Here is a 19,593-nt window from a genome sequence, read left to right on the forward strand (position 1 = left end):
ATAGCCTTAGCCATATGGAGGGCTATAAACAGAACCTGGAACCACAGGAGTTTCAGAAGACAAGCAGCAGGTAATATGACTGTACCCTCTGGTCCCAAGACAGAATTTTGTCTCAAAACTGGAGGGTAGCTTTAAAAATGGAGAAATCTCAAAATGATGTAAACGATCCTGAACCCAATGAAGAAACTATCCACTCTTTGCTCAAATACTTCATAGTTCATAGAAATTGTCCCGGTATTACAAAGGGATGATACTGTCCCTTTAAGCAGCCAATTCACACAAAGTTTGTTACAATGCTCAAGCATCTCTAAAATATTTTTAATATGAGAGCAAATTGGTCTATTCTGTATACACGTGGGTGGGGGTCAAATATATTAAATATCCATTTAGCAGGGATAACGCATTGCTCCATTATTGGTCGGGAACAATGTCCAATGAAATGGGTCCTAACCACTGGCAAAAGGGTGACATTTCTAAAAAGCAAAGGCAGCCTGTAGATTTTCATGCGTCATGGTAAGAGATACAGCATGCATAAGAGAGCACCGCAGAAGATGCTGAATGTCCTGCAGGTTACTTAAATATAAGGTTATAAGTGTCCTGTGATTCTAGAAGAAGAGCAATACGCAAAGCTCAGAAGTGCAGAACTACAGTATACTGGTGTCAGGGAGATGTGAGCGAGAACAGAGGAGAGTGTTGGGGCGTCTTACCAGTCTCTGCTGCTCCAGAAGAAGATCCGCTTCCTCCTTCTCTTTCTTGTACAAGATTTCCATTTCCTGGAGCCTGCAGGACAAGACCATTACGATTAAGAGCTATGAACACCGTCGCAAGAATAATTGATTTCATTTTTTAATGCGCCCCTTTACAATAATAGTTGATCTGAAACTTCCTATTGGCTAGTTTATATAGCTCTTATGCAAACCCATGCATCTCCTTGGTAACAAGCTGACCCTGTATAGTCTGATCCGGCAGCCATACGCTCATCAGCCCCCTACTTCTTCGCGATTTACTAAAGTGCTTGTTTGCAACAGTTTGGAACAGATGGAAGAGCATATAAATATCCGAATAAGTAATCTCCAAACCAGGCTTGAAAACAGAGCAGACATTGAGCCAGAATACGATAGAACTCAAGACCGGACTTTGTCAGGCTTCAAACTGCCATGGGAACCTAACACCACCTCACAATCGCATAGGGGTATGCCAATGAGCAATGTTCCTCTCCTGTCAATGGCTTACATGCGCAATTGAAACTACAGAAAAAACTATAGACCTGCGCTACTTGAAATATCGAATAAATTATGCATGTCTCAATAATCAGTGTTTCCAATAGAGACAAACAAAAAACACTGTTTTTATTGTAAACAAACAAATAAAAGAAAAGAGGTAGCAACCTCTTCAATTAGATATATAAAAATACTTGCGGGATCCTTATACATGCAACGCGTTTCGGCGCAATATACGCCTTTCTCAAGCATGCTTGAGAAAGGCGTATATTGCGCCGAAACGCGTTGCATGTATAAGGATCCCGCAAGTATTTTTATATATCTAATTGAAGAGGTTGCTACCTCTTTTCTTTTATTTGTTTGTTTACAATAAAAACAGTGTTTTTTGTTTGTCTCTATTGGAAACACTGATTATTGAGACATGCATAATTTATTCGATATTTCAAGTAGCGCAGGTCTATAGTTTTTTCTGTAGTTTCTTTTGACTTATCCGACCTCTTAGGAGGAACGGAGTTATACTGTGACCCGCAGCTCTCCAGAAAGTTTTGGATCGTTCTTCTTATTTAACCTGTTTTTTGGTACACCCTGGATAAAATAATTCTTACGAGCACACCAGGATGTTAGGTGCAGGCATAACCACCTGAGGGTGATATGCCTTGCACCAGGTGAGTTACCACACGAGCATCATTGTGGTATTATACATAGTTGTTGGCGCTCTCCGTGACCCCTATTCTTTACATGCGCAATTGCTACTGACTGTGGTCCGTTAGAGTATGTGCAGGTTTAAAGCCCATTAGTGACCGCTGTAAAAAGGCAGTCACTAAGGAGTTAATATGACCCTACTTGCTTGTCTGGTCTAATGTTCTGACTACATGGATGTATTACACTAAAAGCTCTAGCATCCCGCCATCCTACCTTTTCTCCATCTCCTGCTTCATGTCAATGCCTTGCTTCTCCAGGAGCTCCCGCTGGGCGAAGGTCCAGTCCACCGGCTCTGAGGGAGTCTCGGCCGAAGGGGTCTTCTCACGCTCTGCACGGGCCTGCTCAGGGTGGTTAAACCGAAAAACGTGGTTCTTGCCCATAATGATACGATTGCCTGAGAAAATAAAATAATGAAAAGATCTTAAAATATATCCATCAGCTACAACCTACAAATGGGAAAGAGATCAACAGATCAAAGCAACAGCTGTAACTAGTTAGTGTATTGCAAGACAGGGTACGCCACTCCAAAAGGGGCGATTAAAAAACAAGGGCCTGCTATTTCTTTCCCCGGAAACACAATCTTGGCCATTTCTGCTATTGCAGCTGTGTCCCATTTAAGTATGCACTGTAACTTAAAGAAACTTTCCATAAGTTACTATCGCAAGAGAATATAAGAAACTTTGTAACATGTTATTAGAGAAAAAAAGGTCTTTCCTTCTCCATCAGCCACTTCTCTTTCCCCTGCACCCATGATTCACTCTTAATTTACTGATAAAACTGGTCTTGAGAAAAGAGATGGACTAACAGCTCACTGAGATAAGGTTAAAAAGAAGTTTATAGGAAGGAGATGGAGGAGTCAATGGAAGCCATTTGAACCGCGGCTCATCGCCTAGCGACAGCGCGGAAAAAAACAGCGATTTGAAAAATCCTGCACTGTGCATGTCCGCTGGCGAGCTGCCAGGTCCATCCACAATACAGATTCAAACAGGTACGTGCAGGCGCCGGCCGGGGACAGGCCCGGATTCCATAGTGGACTCCCGCATGCAGAATCCAAGCCATCTGTGCGAGACCGGCCTTAGTCTGCACTAGCTCAGAGAAATCTGACAATTTGAAAATTGCGCTACGCAAGAAAAAAATGGCTAAGAAAAATTGCAGGATAGAAATCTTATAACAGTTTTAAAAAAACGTAGTGTTAATGTAAGGTTTTCTGAAAAATCACCTGAAACGACAGGTATGCTTTAAGTGAAGGCGGTTTAGCTGCAACACTGGCAAAAGAATATAAAAAGCAATAAGGACAGCGCCCCTCTTATGAATATCCAAATGAGCCAAGCAATATGGTGAAGTAAAAATTAGAAACGACTTACCGGGTGTAGGTGGAGGGTGCTTCCCATGAGGGGAGGACCCTTCCACTCCACACCTCCAAGTCCTGGTCGGCACGTAGAATCAAAGGACGAGCATCAGCGGGATCCAATCAAACATAGAATGTGTTCCTTAAATAACCCCCCGTAGAAACGGGGAGGAGCTTGCCCAAGTTTGTTGTATCCCCCAAAAACAAGGGGATTCAACTCCTCAAGAGGAAAACAAAGGGAAAGATATACGGAAATATCTTAGGCGCTCCAAAGGACCATTCATATTTAAATATAAATGCAGGAAATCGCTGCTGAATTTATTCAAAGATAAATAAAACAATAGCAAAAAAATATATATGCCAATAGCAGATTATGCGAATATGCAACGCGTTTCGTCGCCCCTATGGCGACTTTCTCAAGCATCAGGCTTGAGAAAGTCGCCATAGGGGCGACGAAACGCGTTGCATATTCGCATAATCTGCTATTGGCATATATATTTTTTTGCTATTGTTTTATTTATCTTTGAATAAATTCAGCAGCGATTTCCTGCATTTATATTTAAATATGAATGGTCCTTTGGAGCGCCTAAGATATTTCCGTATACTGGCAAAAGAATATTAGTGCTGCAGTTAAAAAGCAGACAGCTTCTCTAATATAATACCCATTTGATGCAGCCAGCCATTCACAGAACAAGCGCTCAGCCTACAGCTCATAGCCCTACTAGCGTTAATGTGTGGAGTGGCCATATATACTGTATATACTTCAGGTAGAAGAAGGATCATTCCAGCTGCAGATAGTTCTGTTTCTTACCGGAACGCAGCTGCACCGGAAGCACCACTCGTTTCCCATTTACATAGGTCTCTGAATGTTCACAGGGCTCCAGAGTCACAATGACTGGAAGAGAAGACATAAAACAATGCATTATTCATACATGGTGCAAATGCAAGACGGATATCTCTCTGTTGCACTTGCACCTTTCCAATCTCTATACTAAATTAGGCAGGTAATATGTATGTATCAAACGATGTGGTATTGATACAGACTACTCAGATAAAGTGAAATAAGCTTCATCTACGTATGCTGGACATGTTTTTGTCCAAATACACTTTTAAAGTTGCTGTTAAACACAAAGCTCGCAACACTGACAGATTTTTGTAGCTGCAATATCCAAAAAATACACAAAAGGGGATTCTAAACATATTGGAGTACAGTAATTCAGCAAAGTGGAAGGCACACTTTACATCACTCATTGGAGGAGGAACAGGGGCTTGTGCATTAACTACCACTTCAGACACCTGAAAAATTATTATAACATTATAACAGAGCTTGTCTGGCAAAATATAGTGTTCTTCTAACGTATCGTGTTCTTCTAACGTATCTACGTGTATCTGTCAGTCATTTACAAAGTGCTCAATACACTAAAGAAAAAAAAAAAAAAAAGAAAAAAAAGATACCTTCTCCAGTGGGCATCCTCTCACTACGGAATATGCAGTGCTTCTCCTTAATGTGGGCGCCACTCAATACAATGTCCTGGCGTCTTTCTGCATCCGCTTGACCAACCCTGCAGACAAGAGACCAGAATTACAATCAGCTGCCTTTACAACACAGGCATAGTCAGTATGAGAGAGTACAGTACGGGTCCCCATACACATTAGATTGAAACCCCTAAGTGATGGCCCAATAGTGTTTTTACGTCCTGCTATTGCAGGTCGTGTATGGAGGGAGATAATGTCGCTATCTCTCTCGATACAGTGCGGGCGTCAGCTGTTTATTACAGCTGACACCCGCGGGCAATAGCTGCAATCGGGCGCGCGCCCGGTCGCAGCTATTAACCCTTTAAATGCCGCTGTCAATTCTGACAGCAGCATTAACATCCCCGGAACAATGTTCGGGGGTTCCGTATGGCCCTCCCGCGGTGAGATCGGCAGAGCCGTGCAGGTACAAATAAAGTTTATTATTATTATTAAATAAAGGAGTTACGATCTTTTAAAAAGGGGGGAGGAAAAAACTAAAATGCAAAAAAGCAAAAAAGCTCCGTCACTAAAGGGTTAAAGTTGATAAAAAAGGAACTATTTTAGTACTAACGAACATTCATTCATTCATTGGGTGAAAGTTAACAAAGAATGATCATGAGAAGACACAATGTCGCTGTCTGGAAATTCAGCAGAGTTTAATTTATTCTTTACTTTCAGATCAAGGTAATGAAACACGACCCGAGGCAATACTCCGATGTGGACCTAAGGCACCATGTGGACCTAAGAGATGGCAGTCCTTAAAAGTGGTCAAATAAGCAAGTGAAGTCCTCAGATAGATACCGTAGCCAACATCCCAGGGTTTAAAGTGTTTGGCCAATAGTCAGATGAACGATCTTATTGCTGTTACAAGAGATCGTGTGTCTACAAAGGATCCTTCTGGATAGTATGTACCCAAAAATGATCATTCATTGGTCGCTTGGTGTCACTGAACAAGTATGACCAACTGTAATGACCAATATGGACTTATGGGTGACTTGAACCCATTAAGATTAAGTAATCGTGAACATTTGTGGATATAGAGCCGCAAATCTCATGAAATGGTATTCAAGTAGTTTTACCGGTTCTTCTTTATTAAAGATTTAAAAAAGCAAGGAAAAAAAGCCAATATTTAACGCATTCCGAGGAAATGCCTGTAATGGGTGCGGGATATAGAGGAGGTTTCTCCTATCTTCGCTACCGTTCTGGAGAACCCCTTAAAGACCAGGGTGCTGCCCCCCTGTGTTTTTTTCTTAAGCTATCAAAATTGTTTTTTTTCTGCAGACATTTTTAAAATACATCTTTTATTCACTGCCTTTTTTCAGTTTTTTAGCTGTTGGCTAGCTGTTGAAAGGCGATTACCTGTTTATACCAGACGAATAATCAACCAGCGACTATTTTTAGGTGAGCTGAAATTAAGCAAGTAGTAGCCAGTGAATAACTTCTTGATAGTCACCCAGTTGTTGGCCTTGTTTACACGGAACAGCTGTTGCTTTACATTCGCTCTTTCAAGCGACTATTTGGACAATCGCTATCCTGCATATAGCTACCTTAAAAACGTGTATGGAAGGATCTCGGAAACAAGCGTTCACCAGACGATCGTTAGTCTCAACTATCAAACTTACTTCTATCCAACAAGTATGGCCACCTAAGAGAACTCACCTAGTTATGCCATCTTTAATGTAATACAAAAGGCACTCGGACATGAGAGGATCCTCATTAAGGTTAACAAGATGCGGAGTCTGTAATAAAACATTAGGGGATCAAGAACAAGATTGCATTAAAACACAAGATTTTAAAAGGTTTTCCGGTCTTCTAAAAATTATAAAATAAAAACTTGTGCAGGTTTCTAATATAATATTTTTCCACCTAATCTGAATTTTAACAGATCTCGGTTTGCTGTCAGTATATGAAAACATTAGTTCACATTCAGGAGGTTGAAATGGTCCCATCCTACTCATAGAACTTCAGCCTGTTACAATGTATCCGTGCATGTAAGAGTCACTAGCCTGAATCAAGGGCAGGAGATAGATTTGTGCTGCCAGTCTTGTCCATGGGCCGTTCTGGTAATGCAGCTCGTCTACATCCAAGTAAATGTATTTTCTAATCCTAAACACCCCCTCCAAAATTTACGGCAAATTGCCTACATTGATACATTGCAGCAGCACCAAAAATCCCATCAATATTAAAGCTTCTTCCATTCTTTATAGCAAGATTCATATAACAAGGAATTAAAAACGATTACAAAGTTGCAAAACTTTTTGTCAGCTCCATTCCCACTGCAGTGGCGAGGAATATATATTTTACGAAACCCTTGATTCTCATAGGCTGAAATATAAATCTGTAATTCATCTATTAAAGGGATTGCCCAGTTGTAAACTATTGATCGCTAACCATAGGATAGGCCATCAATAGTAGACCAGCGAGAATCTGCCAACCATGATCACTGCCAATCAGCTGTTCGCTGGACCGGTGTGCTCATGCACTAAGCTGATTTCTGTAGGAAGCAGACAGCTCCATTCTCACTGCAGTGGCGAGGTTTGAAACTGCAGGCCAAGTTCCCATTTAAGTAAAATCTTTGCAGGCAATACCAAGCCTGGCCACTGCAGTGGGAACGGAGCTGTGTGCTTCCTGCAGAAATCAGCTCAGTGCATGATCACATCAGTACAGCCAACAGCTGATCATCGGGTGTTTTAGGCAGCAGAACCCTACGGATTTACTATTGATGACCTATCCTGAGGCTAGGTCGTGGATAGTTTGCAACTGGGCAACCTCTTAGCTATAAAAATATAAAAATTTCAACATCACTGAAAATATTCATGTTACGCTTTGCATTCAGGTAAAGATGAAGGTTATAAACCCCACACACCATAATTCCCTTTCTAACGAGGTCTATTCTAGGAAAGAGATCTACCCGCTACAACAAACCTTCTTTGGGGAGAAGACCCCAGAGGAGTCAGCCATGAGGTCACAGTGGCTGGGTGAAGAGATCTGTATGGAATCAGCGAGGACAGAGATAGGAAGCACAGAAGACAATGATAGATGGAAGGCAGAATGAAAATGGTCACACGTGTCCCCTGCAGGGTTTCTTACTATCCATTTCCCATGACAGAACTACATCTCCCAGAATCCACCCACATTGAGGAACCGCATGGGACTCTGGGAGGCTGAACTGTTCTGTACATTGTTAAATGCCACCACGGATACAACAGTAACACATCCACTTGGTGAGCTACAGTATAATATTTGGGTTGCTACAATCTGCATAGGTTGATGCTAACTAAAGACAATGTAATTCATGAAGCCAAGACTGCCCCCCCGGGTAACATTTAAAGGGATTTTTGCAATTTCAGCTGAAGGTGGGATGCAAACAATTGGATTGCTAATATTTCCAACGCAGCAGCAACTGTACCTTTTCACATCACCTGTGTATTCCCTATGCAGGTATGTTTGGGAGACCCGATCGTCTACATCAATTATGCAGCCAAGTGCCATAATAGTTAGGATTCCCTTTAAATGGGGGTCATCTACAGGAAAAGCAGGATTTAACCTACTAAAAACCTATTCATATTTACTTACCTTTCTTACACAATGTGAATTATAATCTGATAGGTTGCTATGAGTAACAGCACTATTTTCACAGGTATTACTATAAGGATTAAAAGGGGTTGTCCAGGTCCAAACTATTGATGGCCTATTCTTAGTATAGCTGATGAGCTGTTCGCCAATCCAGTGTGCTGCTGCAGCTAGCTGGTTTCTGGAGGAAACAGACAGCTCCATTCCTACAGCAGTGGCCAACCTTGGTATTGCAGGCAGAGTTACCATTCACTTAATTGGTAAAATTCCCCTCAATACAAAGCCTGGCCACTGCATGTGTATGTGGGAACAGTGCTGTCTGCTTCCTGCAGAGATCAGCTCAGCGAATGAGCGCTCCAGGCCAGAGAACAGCTGATTAGAGCAGGTCCTTGGCAGCAAACCTCGGTTGATGAACTATGGATCGCCTATCCTAAAGCTAGGTCTGTAATAGTTTACAACTGGACAACCCCTTTAAGGGTACAGACTTGGCTCATGAATTGGATACTACAACAGACCTGATCCGCAGAAAGAGAGTCAAAATACTCATCAAAAAACATGGAGGAAATCTGGGAGAGAATGAAATATGAGATGAAGACAGAAAGTTAAAGGACATTTATAAAAGGGAGAGAAGCTTTGGGCATAGAGACTCCACTAAATTCAATGTAGGGAAGATGGTAAAAGGCTAGATGCCACCCAAGCCTGCCCGGTGCCCAGTATATTATTACACATTATAAAGCAGCTGTCTAAAGTACAACCACCCCTACGTTATGAAGAGGAGAGATAATGTGTAGCCACCAAATGGACTTTTGGTATCATGCTAGAGCTCTATTAGGTTTCAATGAGAGATGGCATGTTCTATTTTCATATATTCCATCTCCCAATAGGATAGGGGGTTACTTGCCAATTGGTGGGGATCTGACTGGTGGGACCCCCACTGATCCATAGAAGTCGCCCCGAGCACATCCTGAAATTTTGACAGCAGTGATCGCACATGCATGCCACCATGCCAATCAGTTCAATGGGACCATCGGAGATCGCAGAGTTCAAGTGCTCGGCAATCTCCAGGGGTTCTATTGAAGTGAATGGTGTAGTGGCATGCATGTGCAGCCACAGCTGTCAATATTCAGGGATGCCCAAGAGGGATTTGTTTGGATCAGTAAGGGTCCCGGTGTCAGACTTGCTGAGATTGAAATACCCCTTTAACTATATATTCCAGCAAATCATACTAGATAAAAGTTGACACCAAGGTTAAAGCTACATCACCAATATAAAGTAAAAGATTCCATGTTGTGCTGGATGGCATGTAAGGAAATTATCTACCTTTTTAGGGGAGAAAACCCCCAATGTTCCACCATCTTCTCGAATTGCAACCCCCATCTCTGCCAATAACGCCTCTCTGAAAAGAAAAGGTGTCACTGATCAGTTCACACATAAAACAAACAGCCATCTGTCTAAGGCTGGATTCAGACGACCGTATATCGGCTCGGTTTTCACGCCGAGCCAATATACGGTGTCCTCCTATGCAAGGGGGGAGGATGGAAGAGCCAGGAGCAGGAACTGAGCTCCCGCCCCCTCTGCCTCCTCTCCACCCCCTCTCTGCCCTATTTGCAATGAAAGGAGGCAGGACGAGGGTGGGGCTAAGTTCCGAGAATTAGCCCCGCCCCACCCCGCCTCTCTCCATTGCAAATAGTGCAGAGGGACGGAGAGGAGGCAGAGAGGGGGCAGGAGCTCAGAGCACTGCTCCTGGCTCTTCCAGGCCCCCCATCCTGCAGAGAGAGACGCCGTATATCGGCTCGGCGTGAAAACCCAGCTGATATACGCTCGTCTGAATCCAGCCTAAAAGACGGTTGTAACTTTACATGGCCTGAATCTACAGATCTCAGACTCCTACAGAAGTCCTAATCATCAGTGCAAATTCCAGAAGCTGAACAATTTGTGAGGGATCAGTAGAGAACACAGGAGGTAAAGGAAGCGAGTACCACAGTCCGTAAGAAAGGCCCATCATACCTCTCCATGCGAATAGCTTCCGTCTTTCTTAGTTTTTCCTCCCAGGTTTCATTGAGTTCTGCAATAATTTTCTCGGATTCCTAGTGGAAGATCAGACAGGACAAGGTCAGATAGCGTCTAAGACACACGGGTGTTATAGTCAACGCTGAGAGGAAATGTGAGGCTCCCTTATGTCATACAGGTGAAGATTAGGGTTTCTGGGATCTCAGAGACACTGTAACCTATATTCCAAATACCAGTATAGATCACATATGGACATAAATACAAAACTAAGATACAAATACTGCAATATTTTTTCCAGGTAAAGGTGCCTTCCATAGGCCACCAAACACAGACAATTAGCTTTAGGCAATTTTGGCAGCTGTTGGAGGTCTATGGGCAACTGTAGCTTCCCTCTGCTTTCTCATTTCCTGAAAGTTCTTTTCAGCTATTTTATGACCACAACAAACTTCATTTTTTGTTGTGGTCATAGATTAGCGGATATAAAATGCAGAAGGGGTGAAAATCAAGCACTCCGTCCAGCCTCACCATGGGATCTCCTATTGAGACTGTAGAGTCTATATACAGTGATATGTAGAGGCTGCAGGAGACAAAACGTGCAAAAAAAAAGTTTTAATGAAACCCTAATTTTAAAAAAATTGTCAACCCAAAATACATGCATTTAAGTGAAAAGAAATTGCCCTCTAGCCTTTAAGAAAATAAAGTCAAGCTGTATTTAAGAAGTTCTGAACTAGGAACATCTCACAGAAAAGGGCTACTGTTAATTAGAGATGTTGTCCAATTACAATGAGCTTTTTAAAATTACAGCCAAATGGGTTAAAATGATAAAAACAAACGGGCCCCTACCCTCCTCAGCCTTGGCGATCCAGTGTGGCAGTATAGAGATTCTCCCGCTCTCTGCTGGCAGTAGAAGTCATGTGACTGCTGCCTGCCAATCAGAGGCCACACAGTCACCGCCCGTTCTCCTGGCATCAGTGCTCACATCTGGGTGAGCACGGATGTGGCTGGGTGCTATAATGCCAGGAGTTCTGAACGGTGATGCTGCACAATCTCCAATTGGCTGCTAGTGGTTACCTGACTTCTGCTGTCATAGACCAGGAGAATCACAAGGTGCAGCACTGGATTGCTGGAGCTCAGGAAGGTAAATGCAAGTTTGTTTTTCTTTTTTTCCAGCCATTTGACTAATTAAAAAAATATATAGTTTATAACCAGATCATCTCTTTAAGACCAGGCTTACATGGGCAGATTCCAATTGCGGAATCTGCAATCGGCGTCCACATGAAGAATCCGCAGCAAAACCACAGCCATTCAAAAGGAATGTAATATCGCTTTTTCACTCACACCCGCGGATACAAATTGCATATTCCACGAGCATAGGGAAAAAAAAAAAATCACAGCATGCTTTATTTTGCTGTGGAGTCTGCACGCATGAATGCAATGGAGGCCGTTCAACTCGCAGCCCATGAGCAATTAACATTGCGTATGGGTCGCAGTCACCTGTGCCATCGCTTGGCAACGCCGTGGGAAATCCAAACATTCAAGAAATAAGGTGGGAAAAACCGGTTATGCACATGACCAACAGTAGGCTGCTGCGATCATCCGCAATACAGGAAGATTCATGTACGCTGGGTCGCCGGCCGAGGTCACAGCCAGAAACCGCTGTGGGTCTCTCGCATGCAGAATCCGGTCTGCCCCTGTGAGCCAGGCCTAAAGCTTATTTGTTGTGTAAACAATAAGTTTTGCAATTTTCTAATCCACTGTGTGCTCCAGACCCCAGCCAATGAATGAAAACCTATTGTATACATTACAAAGCTGATAATCCGTCCTACTCATGTGTAGATTACAAAGGTGCAAGGCATAAAACACAATTCTGGAAACTGTACGGTGATATTGATGAGCCTGGGACCTCTAAAGGCTCATTTAGACATCGACTATCGTTCAAAAGATGGCTTTTGAGCAATAATTGTTGCGTCTAAACGTGTGGCTATTGTGCACTTTTAGCAAGCTAGAAATCACCGATGACTTATCAGCGCTGCACTCCGATTTTCTCAGCGGGTGATGCTGATCCTACTGTTTCAGCTGGTATTCCGCTGGTAGTTCTCAGCGGGACACCAGCTAAAAGCTCCGAGAACAATGCAGCTGTTTGTATATACAAAACAGCTGCTTTGTTCTCAGGGCTATTGTGGTGGTATCCTGCTCCGCCTGCATTAACTCTTTAGTAGCTAATTAGCTACTTAAGAGTTATGCAAAGATGATCACTGAGAATTGTCACTGTCGTTTGAGCGTTTACTTTTCAGTGTAAATGGGCCTTAAGATCATGCCTTGACCAGGACAGATTTTTATACTCCAGAACAATGAAGGCTGCAATGTTTACGAGAAGAGATGGTGCAAACGTGAGGAACCGATTCACAATATACACCTGAAAAATGGAGAACGGGTCTGGGTCTCCACCACAAGAAGAAATAAGGAATAAACTTGCAGAAGATGCCAACCGCGAAGTGAGAAATAGGGCCTTATGATGATGTTCCTGTTTATATCAGGCACTGGGGTGGCGTGATGTGAGCGCTGTGGAAATCATGCCCAAGAATAGCTCTATTCTTTGCATTCTGCATTTAAATGCAATTTACAACAGCTTGAGCCACTTCTATGCTGCATACAATAGCAGAACTGTTCAGCCATTAAGACTGTGCGGTCTCTGTCCTGCACCACTGTTGGATGGGGGGCAGGGAGCAGAGGAGGGGGATGACGGCTGCCCCCAAACATCCCACCGTCATCTCTTTTACCTTACATAATGCTGCTGGGAGATATGAGAATCTCAGCCAAGTCCGTCCTATTGTATGTATCCTGAAGGTCACCCCTGACTCTGTAAGCACTAGAGGGGACATTGTGATGTGAAGGGGCTATATTACACCATCGGCTTTAAGCTCTAAGCAACACCAGAGTAAATTGAATGTGATGGGACAATTTTAAAAGACCCACCTCGAGGTATTTGCATAAGAGAATTTCTAAGAACGGCACAAAAATGACATCGAGGAAGGTTTAAAAAACAGGAACTTGTATAAGAATGCAGAAGAATAGTCTAAAGAGGAAAGGTAGAAGCAGCGGAAGACTCGCAGTTTAACATGAGTCATTACATGTGGTCAGCAGGTCATGGTAAAGGGATTTATCACTATCTTAGTACTTACAGATTGCTCTGGAGGCGCAGGAAAATGAATTTGGCGCAAAAATGTTCAATATAAATTCTGCCCAGAATCAGCCACCAATGCATACTTACGCCTCAGGCGCAGGAACGGATTTTTGTTGCGGGATTCGGAGCGGGCGTCCGCCTCCGGGTTCCGCAATAATAACCCCCCATTAGTATGCTATAGAAAAATGATTCTTCATGCACACAAGCAGAAACCAATTACGGTTTCTGCTCGCGGATAGAAAAAATTGCAGCATGCTCTATTTGCCTGCGGTTCCCATATAGACAGCTTCCGTTGAAGTCAATGGAAGCCGTCCGACCCGTAGATTCCGCAGGAAAAGCAGGAGTTTTAAAAAAAAATCTGTACTGCACATGTCCTCCTGTATGCCGTGCAGATCATCCGCAGTACAGATTCAAGATTCAGAAACCAGGTACAAGCGGACGCTGCTGCCACCAGGGTCGGGTTTTACTGCGGGCTCCTGCATGCGGAATCCAAATCGCGCTCGTGTGCATGCAGAGGGTTGTTCCAAAACGAATGCTTCCGATCTTATTATGTTGGTATGCGACGTCAAAAGTGGATGTTGGCGGTACGGAAATAGAGTTTGAATCTTCTCACCAAAACGAGGTAAATTGTGTTGGCGAGCGACTGATGGCAGAAGTCTGATAAAATGGCATATATGTGAAAGTACGTATAAAGTAAAGGTGTGTAATCGAACTCCTCCAATGCGGAAAAAATTGCATGTACTGACATTTATTGCCGCTTGCTGAACGCTTATGGAGAAGAAATAGTGGATGTTAACGCAGGGAGGATATGGGAACGGGTTTCAATTGTGGCGAGAGGAACCTGAAAGAAAAGCCATGTTCTGGACAGCCATGCACAGCGTCACACCATGAAATGTAGAGCGTCTCGATCAGCTCATTTGTGCAGATTGCCAGTTATGGCCACGGAACTATGTAAGATTAGACTATCAGCTTCAATACACTGGAAACTACTATCTGCGAATTAGATGATCGAGATGCTTTTCATTTCGTGGTATGACATCTGTGCATGGCCATACAGAATATGGCTCATTCTCCGCTTCGCTATTGCCACCCACTGCCCCACAGTGCTAAAATCCACTATTTAGTCTCTGACATTCGCCGATGCTTGTTGAACGCTTGCAATGGGTGCAATTTTTTCCGCATGAAAGTATTCAATGACACATTTTTGCTTTATACACATTTTCATGTTAGATGCCATTTAAAAAATAATAATCTTGTTATTTGTATAGCGCCAACTTATTCTGCAGCGCTTTCAGGTAATTTGTTTATTCAGGTATTTATTACCCCCCACCAAGCTGGGAGCTCATTTTACCGACCTCAGAAGGATGGAAGGCTGAGTCAACCTTGAGACGGCTACCTGAACCTTGCGGCATTGAACTCACAACCTTCAGGTCATGAGTGAGAGCTTAGGACTGCATTTCTGCTGCCTTAATACTCTGCGCCACATGAGGATCATTTTTATAGACTGCCCCTCTGGTCACACAGCAACAACATTTACCAGATATTGGAAGGAAAGTTCAAACTCTATTGCCATACCATCAACACCCACTTCAGACACCGTGCACCAACATACGATAGGTGGCATTTCTTTCAGAGTGACCCTCATTTACCGAAGTTCTCCTTCAAGAGAAATTCTCCACCGAAGTTAGACTTGTTTACAAGCATTGGGCCAGACAATAATAAAGAAGCCCTGCATTATTTTATGGTGGTATTTTGAGCCCTACAGTTCAATTTACCAAAATTTTGACTTGAAAGCTCTCCTAGAGGTGGTGGTCTTTTATGAAGACTAGGATGATCCAGAATTCAGTGACTCCAGTACATCCCTGCATGGCGGAGATCTACACATCATGAATGTGCTGGTCAAGACCCATTCAGCATTGTTCACCATGGTAATACGTTCAGGCTTACCTTGAGCCGCTCAATGGCTTCCTCTCCTCCAGGGGTGGACATGATCCTCTCCTGGATGCTTGTAACTGTAGACAATCCCACCTGGCTATTGAGAGAGCATGAAGATGGAGACGATGCCAGTGAGCTCATGGAGGCTGTGGAGAAATGGCCAGGCCGTTGATTCTCATTGGATAGCAAGTACTTATTCTTAAGGTTCTGGTTATCGTTGATGTCTGAGAGAGCAAGGCAGGCCACAGAAGGTAGAGCTGAACACAGAAGAAAAACACCAAGGGTGGAGGAACAAGGAGAGACGGAAACCACAGTGAGACGGGAGAGATAGCGCAATTCTGCATCACTTATTTCATGATGGCAGCTCAGAACGGCACTTGGGGCAGAAGAAAGTGAGGGGAAATGAGAAGGATGAAGATGGTGAAAAGGAATTGGTGGGGAGGGGGTCCCTAATATTACGTTCATACGATGAAAGGTGGGAAAAAAATGGCAAATCACACAATACTAAAGAAAAAGTTGCATCTACATTATTATAATGGATGATACTACGTATATGTATAGACCGTGATCAATAGGAATAATCTGCACCATTCTTCTCTCAACTACAGACATGGGTCACAGAAAAGTCACATCTAGATGCCGAAAGTGGTGGCATCTAGATGCAATTTCTAGGGTGATCCTTATTTTGGCAAACCCAAATTTCCACAATTGTGATTTCTACGCCTCCATTTTTTAACTTCTCTTCTGGAAGGGTATTGAGACACAGTAGAAGTTCATACTGTTAAGTGGGGCAGTCACTAAGGACTCTCAATGAACGCCAGAATGATCGTACCCCTTCGACTCACTTGGAGATTTCCTTATAGCCTAGTTATGTTAATTGGCTTCATAGTGTTCAATGTCTTAAAACTCCACCAATTCCAATGGAGCTCCAGTCAACACAGCTGAAATATAAAGAGATTTCTAAGCTATTAGTAAAGGTTCAATGAGTTCTAAGGATCCCAGTCCTCATCATCCTTTCCGTAAGTGCTAAGGGAGCCGCAAAGTTCTCTTCCAAGTGTCATCGAGGAGATGTCTTTTAAGTGAAGACCCTCTTGCGCCAACAGGCACCCCCTTAGATGCAGCTACTCTCCTTGCGGTTGTTCGCAGTATCATACGGCTACTTCATGTCACATATGTTCTTTGTAGTAAATGATGCACAGAGGGTGCACATTATGGAGGTTATGAATACAAAGTGGTGTTAACTAGAGATGAGCGAGCATACTCGCTAAGGGCAATTACTCGATCGAGCATTGCCCTTAGCGAGTACCTGCCCGCTTGGGAGCAAAGATTCGGCTGCCGGCGACGGGCGGGGAGCTGCGGGGAGGAACGGAGGGGAGATCTCTCTCTCCCCCCCGCTCCACCCTGCTCATGGCCGCAACTCACCTGTCACCCGCGCCGGCAGCCGAACCTTTTCTTCCGAGCGGGGAGATACTTGCTAAGGACAATGCTCGCTCGAGTAATTGTCCTTAGTGAGTATGCTCGCTCACCTCTAGTGTTAACCAATCGGACTGCAATGATCATTTTGCGAGTCACAGAAAACAGGACCAAATACTTGAGTAGCTGCAATAGCCAACACCATTGCTTACCCTGCGCAATATTTTTTTTTATCTATGCATCTACAAGCAAAGATATAGCCACAATATGGGATCTATCCACAAACACTGGAATTTGGGTTTGCCAAAAATTTTTTCATTGAAAACAGATTTTGCCATTCTAGGTGGAACAACCCTATACACAGCTAATACAGATATCAGCATCGAAACACTTCCACGGTAACCTAGTTACATCTTAGCGCATCATTTTCAGTGTTTCACTTAAATCCTAAGCAAAAAGCAGAGAGCAGCTTGACATTGTAGTGTTTGGGCATAGAGCGCTAGCAAGATCTTCCAGCAAAGCCAATCTGTTCAGTACCGCTGAGGAAAAAAGAGCGAGCAAGACTAGAATTAGAAGAAAAAAGGTTTAAAAGGGCTTCTCCAGTTTTATGCAACTAAAGTTTACTAATTGTATAATGAAAATATGTAAAATTTTCTAGCAAACTATGTATCAAGTTCTCCCTATTTCCCTAATTTTCAATACGAGTTTGTGGTCAGTGAATGGGAACATTCTTGCGTACATTCAGAGGGGGGGTGGGAAAAACAAAATCTGTCCTTGCCACAAAACTTGGTAAGGAGTCTAAGTGGATTGGATGGAGCTGCAGTACCAGGCACCGCCACAACCATATGTAAGGTTATTGCCTTTATTCTTGCCGACTCCCGGCAATTAAAGTGACCCTCTGTTTTGAGACAAAATTCTGTCCCTAGACTAAAGGAGTGCCATTATATTACCTGGTATCGTTCTTCTATGCAGATGTCCAACCAATCCACGTGTTTGGGATCCTGTTTCCAACTGTCTAAGATGACCAGTGCAATTTTCTAGCAACTTAATGTATGCTGCTCTGATTGGCCAGCGCTTGTGAGCAGTGCTGACCAATCCGAAAACCGGTATGGAGCATTGGTTGTCTAACACTAACAGTGCACTGTGGGATTAGTTAGTCTGTAGACGGCATTGGCCATCTTGGACAGTTAAAAACAGGACCTGGAACCGGTGGATAGGAGGCATCAGCACAGAATACCAATAGCAGGCAACATAACTGACCCAGGACTAAAGTTTGTACTGAAACCGGAGGATCACTAACATTTTTGACATGTCAGAAGTTTTTTGAAAGCGCAGATACACTTTAAAAGTCCAAGAAAACCCAGAGAACACAAGAGGATGGCCCAATACTTTCTAACAACCAGTCCAAAGCTGTGAGCAGCAGATCAAGATTGGTTCTCAGCATTTGCCAATCAGCAAGAATGATTCAATTTTTAACAAAAAGTGGAGAAAATGGTTAGAAATAGAAAAAAAAAGTATCTAAAAAAGTTGTATAAATGTATTATACCAAAATAAAGATTTAGTTGCAAGAGACTGGAAAACCGCTCTTAAGAATGGAAGAAAAGGAGGGGGAAAAGAGAAAAAGCAGTGGGGACTACAGCCAAGAAGAAAAGTTACCTGCTTGATCACCAATTCAGTAATTAACAAGATCGTTAAGGGGTATTCCATCCAGAAGCATTTAACTAGATGCTATATTGGCGGGATCAGACCGCCGAGACCTCCGATGAGTGACAGAAAACTGCCACTAGGAGCCGTTTGAATGGGACAGCGGTGGAGCATGTGCACTGTCACGTCAATGCCCATAGCACTGGCATAAACCGCTGAGCACCGCCCTCCTCTTCCTTTACATCCTCTGACAGCGGTCTTACGGCTTCAGGGAATGGGGCGTCAGGGCGGAGAGGTGATAATGCTTTTCGCTGAAATACCTCTTTAAAACAGAAGGTAAAGAACTCAGATGCCACTGAGAGGAGAGCATGGCCATTGCGGAGTATGAGACTGCAAAGCCATCATGCAAAGTTTACCCAGCAGCACAATTAGTATCTTCGGCGCAGCAGCAGCAGAGACTTTCTTAATGGGCAGGAAATCTCAGACAGAACCATACAGCACATTCATGAATTCCTAATGACACCCAGCAACAAAGAGATAAACTCACTTAAAGACTCTCCCAGGATTCAGGCTTGTAGATTGCATCCTTTCCTACTGTCTACACATACACTGCGCACTTTGATCTACGACCCGTTCTCCCATTACAGCTGCAGCAATTCCAGAACCCAACGTTAGCTAATCAATCATGTGTCTCCCATAAGTTTACACGGCCGTATATAAAGTTTTTTTTCACCAATGAGCACCGGTTTACAAAGTAGCAAAAAAAAATCTAAGTAACTTTGCAAGTACATTATTTAGGCTCTCTTTATTGCATCTAGGTTCCATCCTGTATTATACTCCAGAGCTGCACTCACAATTCAGCTGTTGGAATCACTGTATACATACATTACTTATCCTGTAATGATCCAACAGCCTGTGCTATACTCCAGAGCTATACTCAGTATTCTGCTGGAGAAGTCTCTGTGTATATAGATGACATTACTCAACCAGCTGCAACTCTGGATCAGTGCATATAATTATACTCCAGAGCTGAATTTACAATTATGCAA

General features: G+C 43.2%; 1 protein-coding gene across 8 annotated transcripts in view; it reads right to left on the reverse strand.

Moving 5' to 3' along the window:
• KIF1B (kinesin family member 1B) overlaps nucleotides 1–19,593 on the reverse strand; it is a 177,897-nt gene that overhangs the window by 77,462 nt on the left and 80,842 nt on the right. For 5 of the 8 annotated variants that reach the window (XM_066606579.1, XM_066606575.1, XM_066606578.1 and 2 more), the window contains 8 exons: nucleotides 15,500–15,633; nucleotides 10,366–10,445; nucleotides 9,679–9,754; nucleotides 6,445–6,524; nucleotides 4,726–4,832; nucleotides 4,082–4,165; nucleotides 2,136–2,316; nucleotides 708–780 (listed from right to left, as the gene is read on the reverse strand). In XM_066606579.1, coding sequence (XP_066462676.1) covers nucleotides 708–780; nucleotides 2,136–2,316; nucleotides 4,082–4,165; nucleotides 4,726–4,832; nucleotides 6,445–6,524; nucleotides 9,679–9,754; nucleotides 10,366–10,445; nucleotides 15,500–15,633 — 815 coding nt within the window. Of the gene's footprint in view, nucleotides 1–707; nucleotides 781–2,135; nucleotides 2,317–4,081; nucleotides 4,166–4,725; nucleotides 4,833–6,444; nucleotides 6,525–9,678; nucleotides 9,755–10,365; nucleotides 10,446–15,499; nucleotides 15,745–19,593 lie in introns of all 8 variants that reach the window. The other 3 variants (XM_066606573.1, XM_066606577.1, XM_066606572.1) reach the window with 1 other exon arrangement.

The sequence above is a fragment of the Eleutherodactylus coqui genome, chromosome 6, assembly GCF_035609145.1.
Source record: "Eleutherodactylus coqui strain aEleCoq1 chromosome 6, aEleCoq1.hap1, whole genome shotgun sequence".
Classification (NCBI taxonomy): Eukaryota; Metazoa; Chordata; class Amphibia; order Anura; family Eleutherodactylidae; genus Eleutherodactylus; species Eleutherodactylus coqui.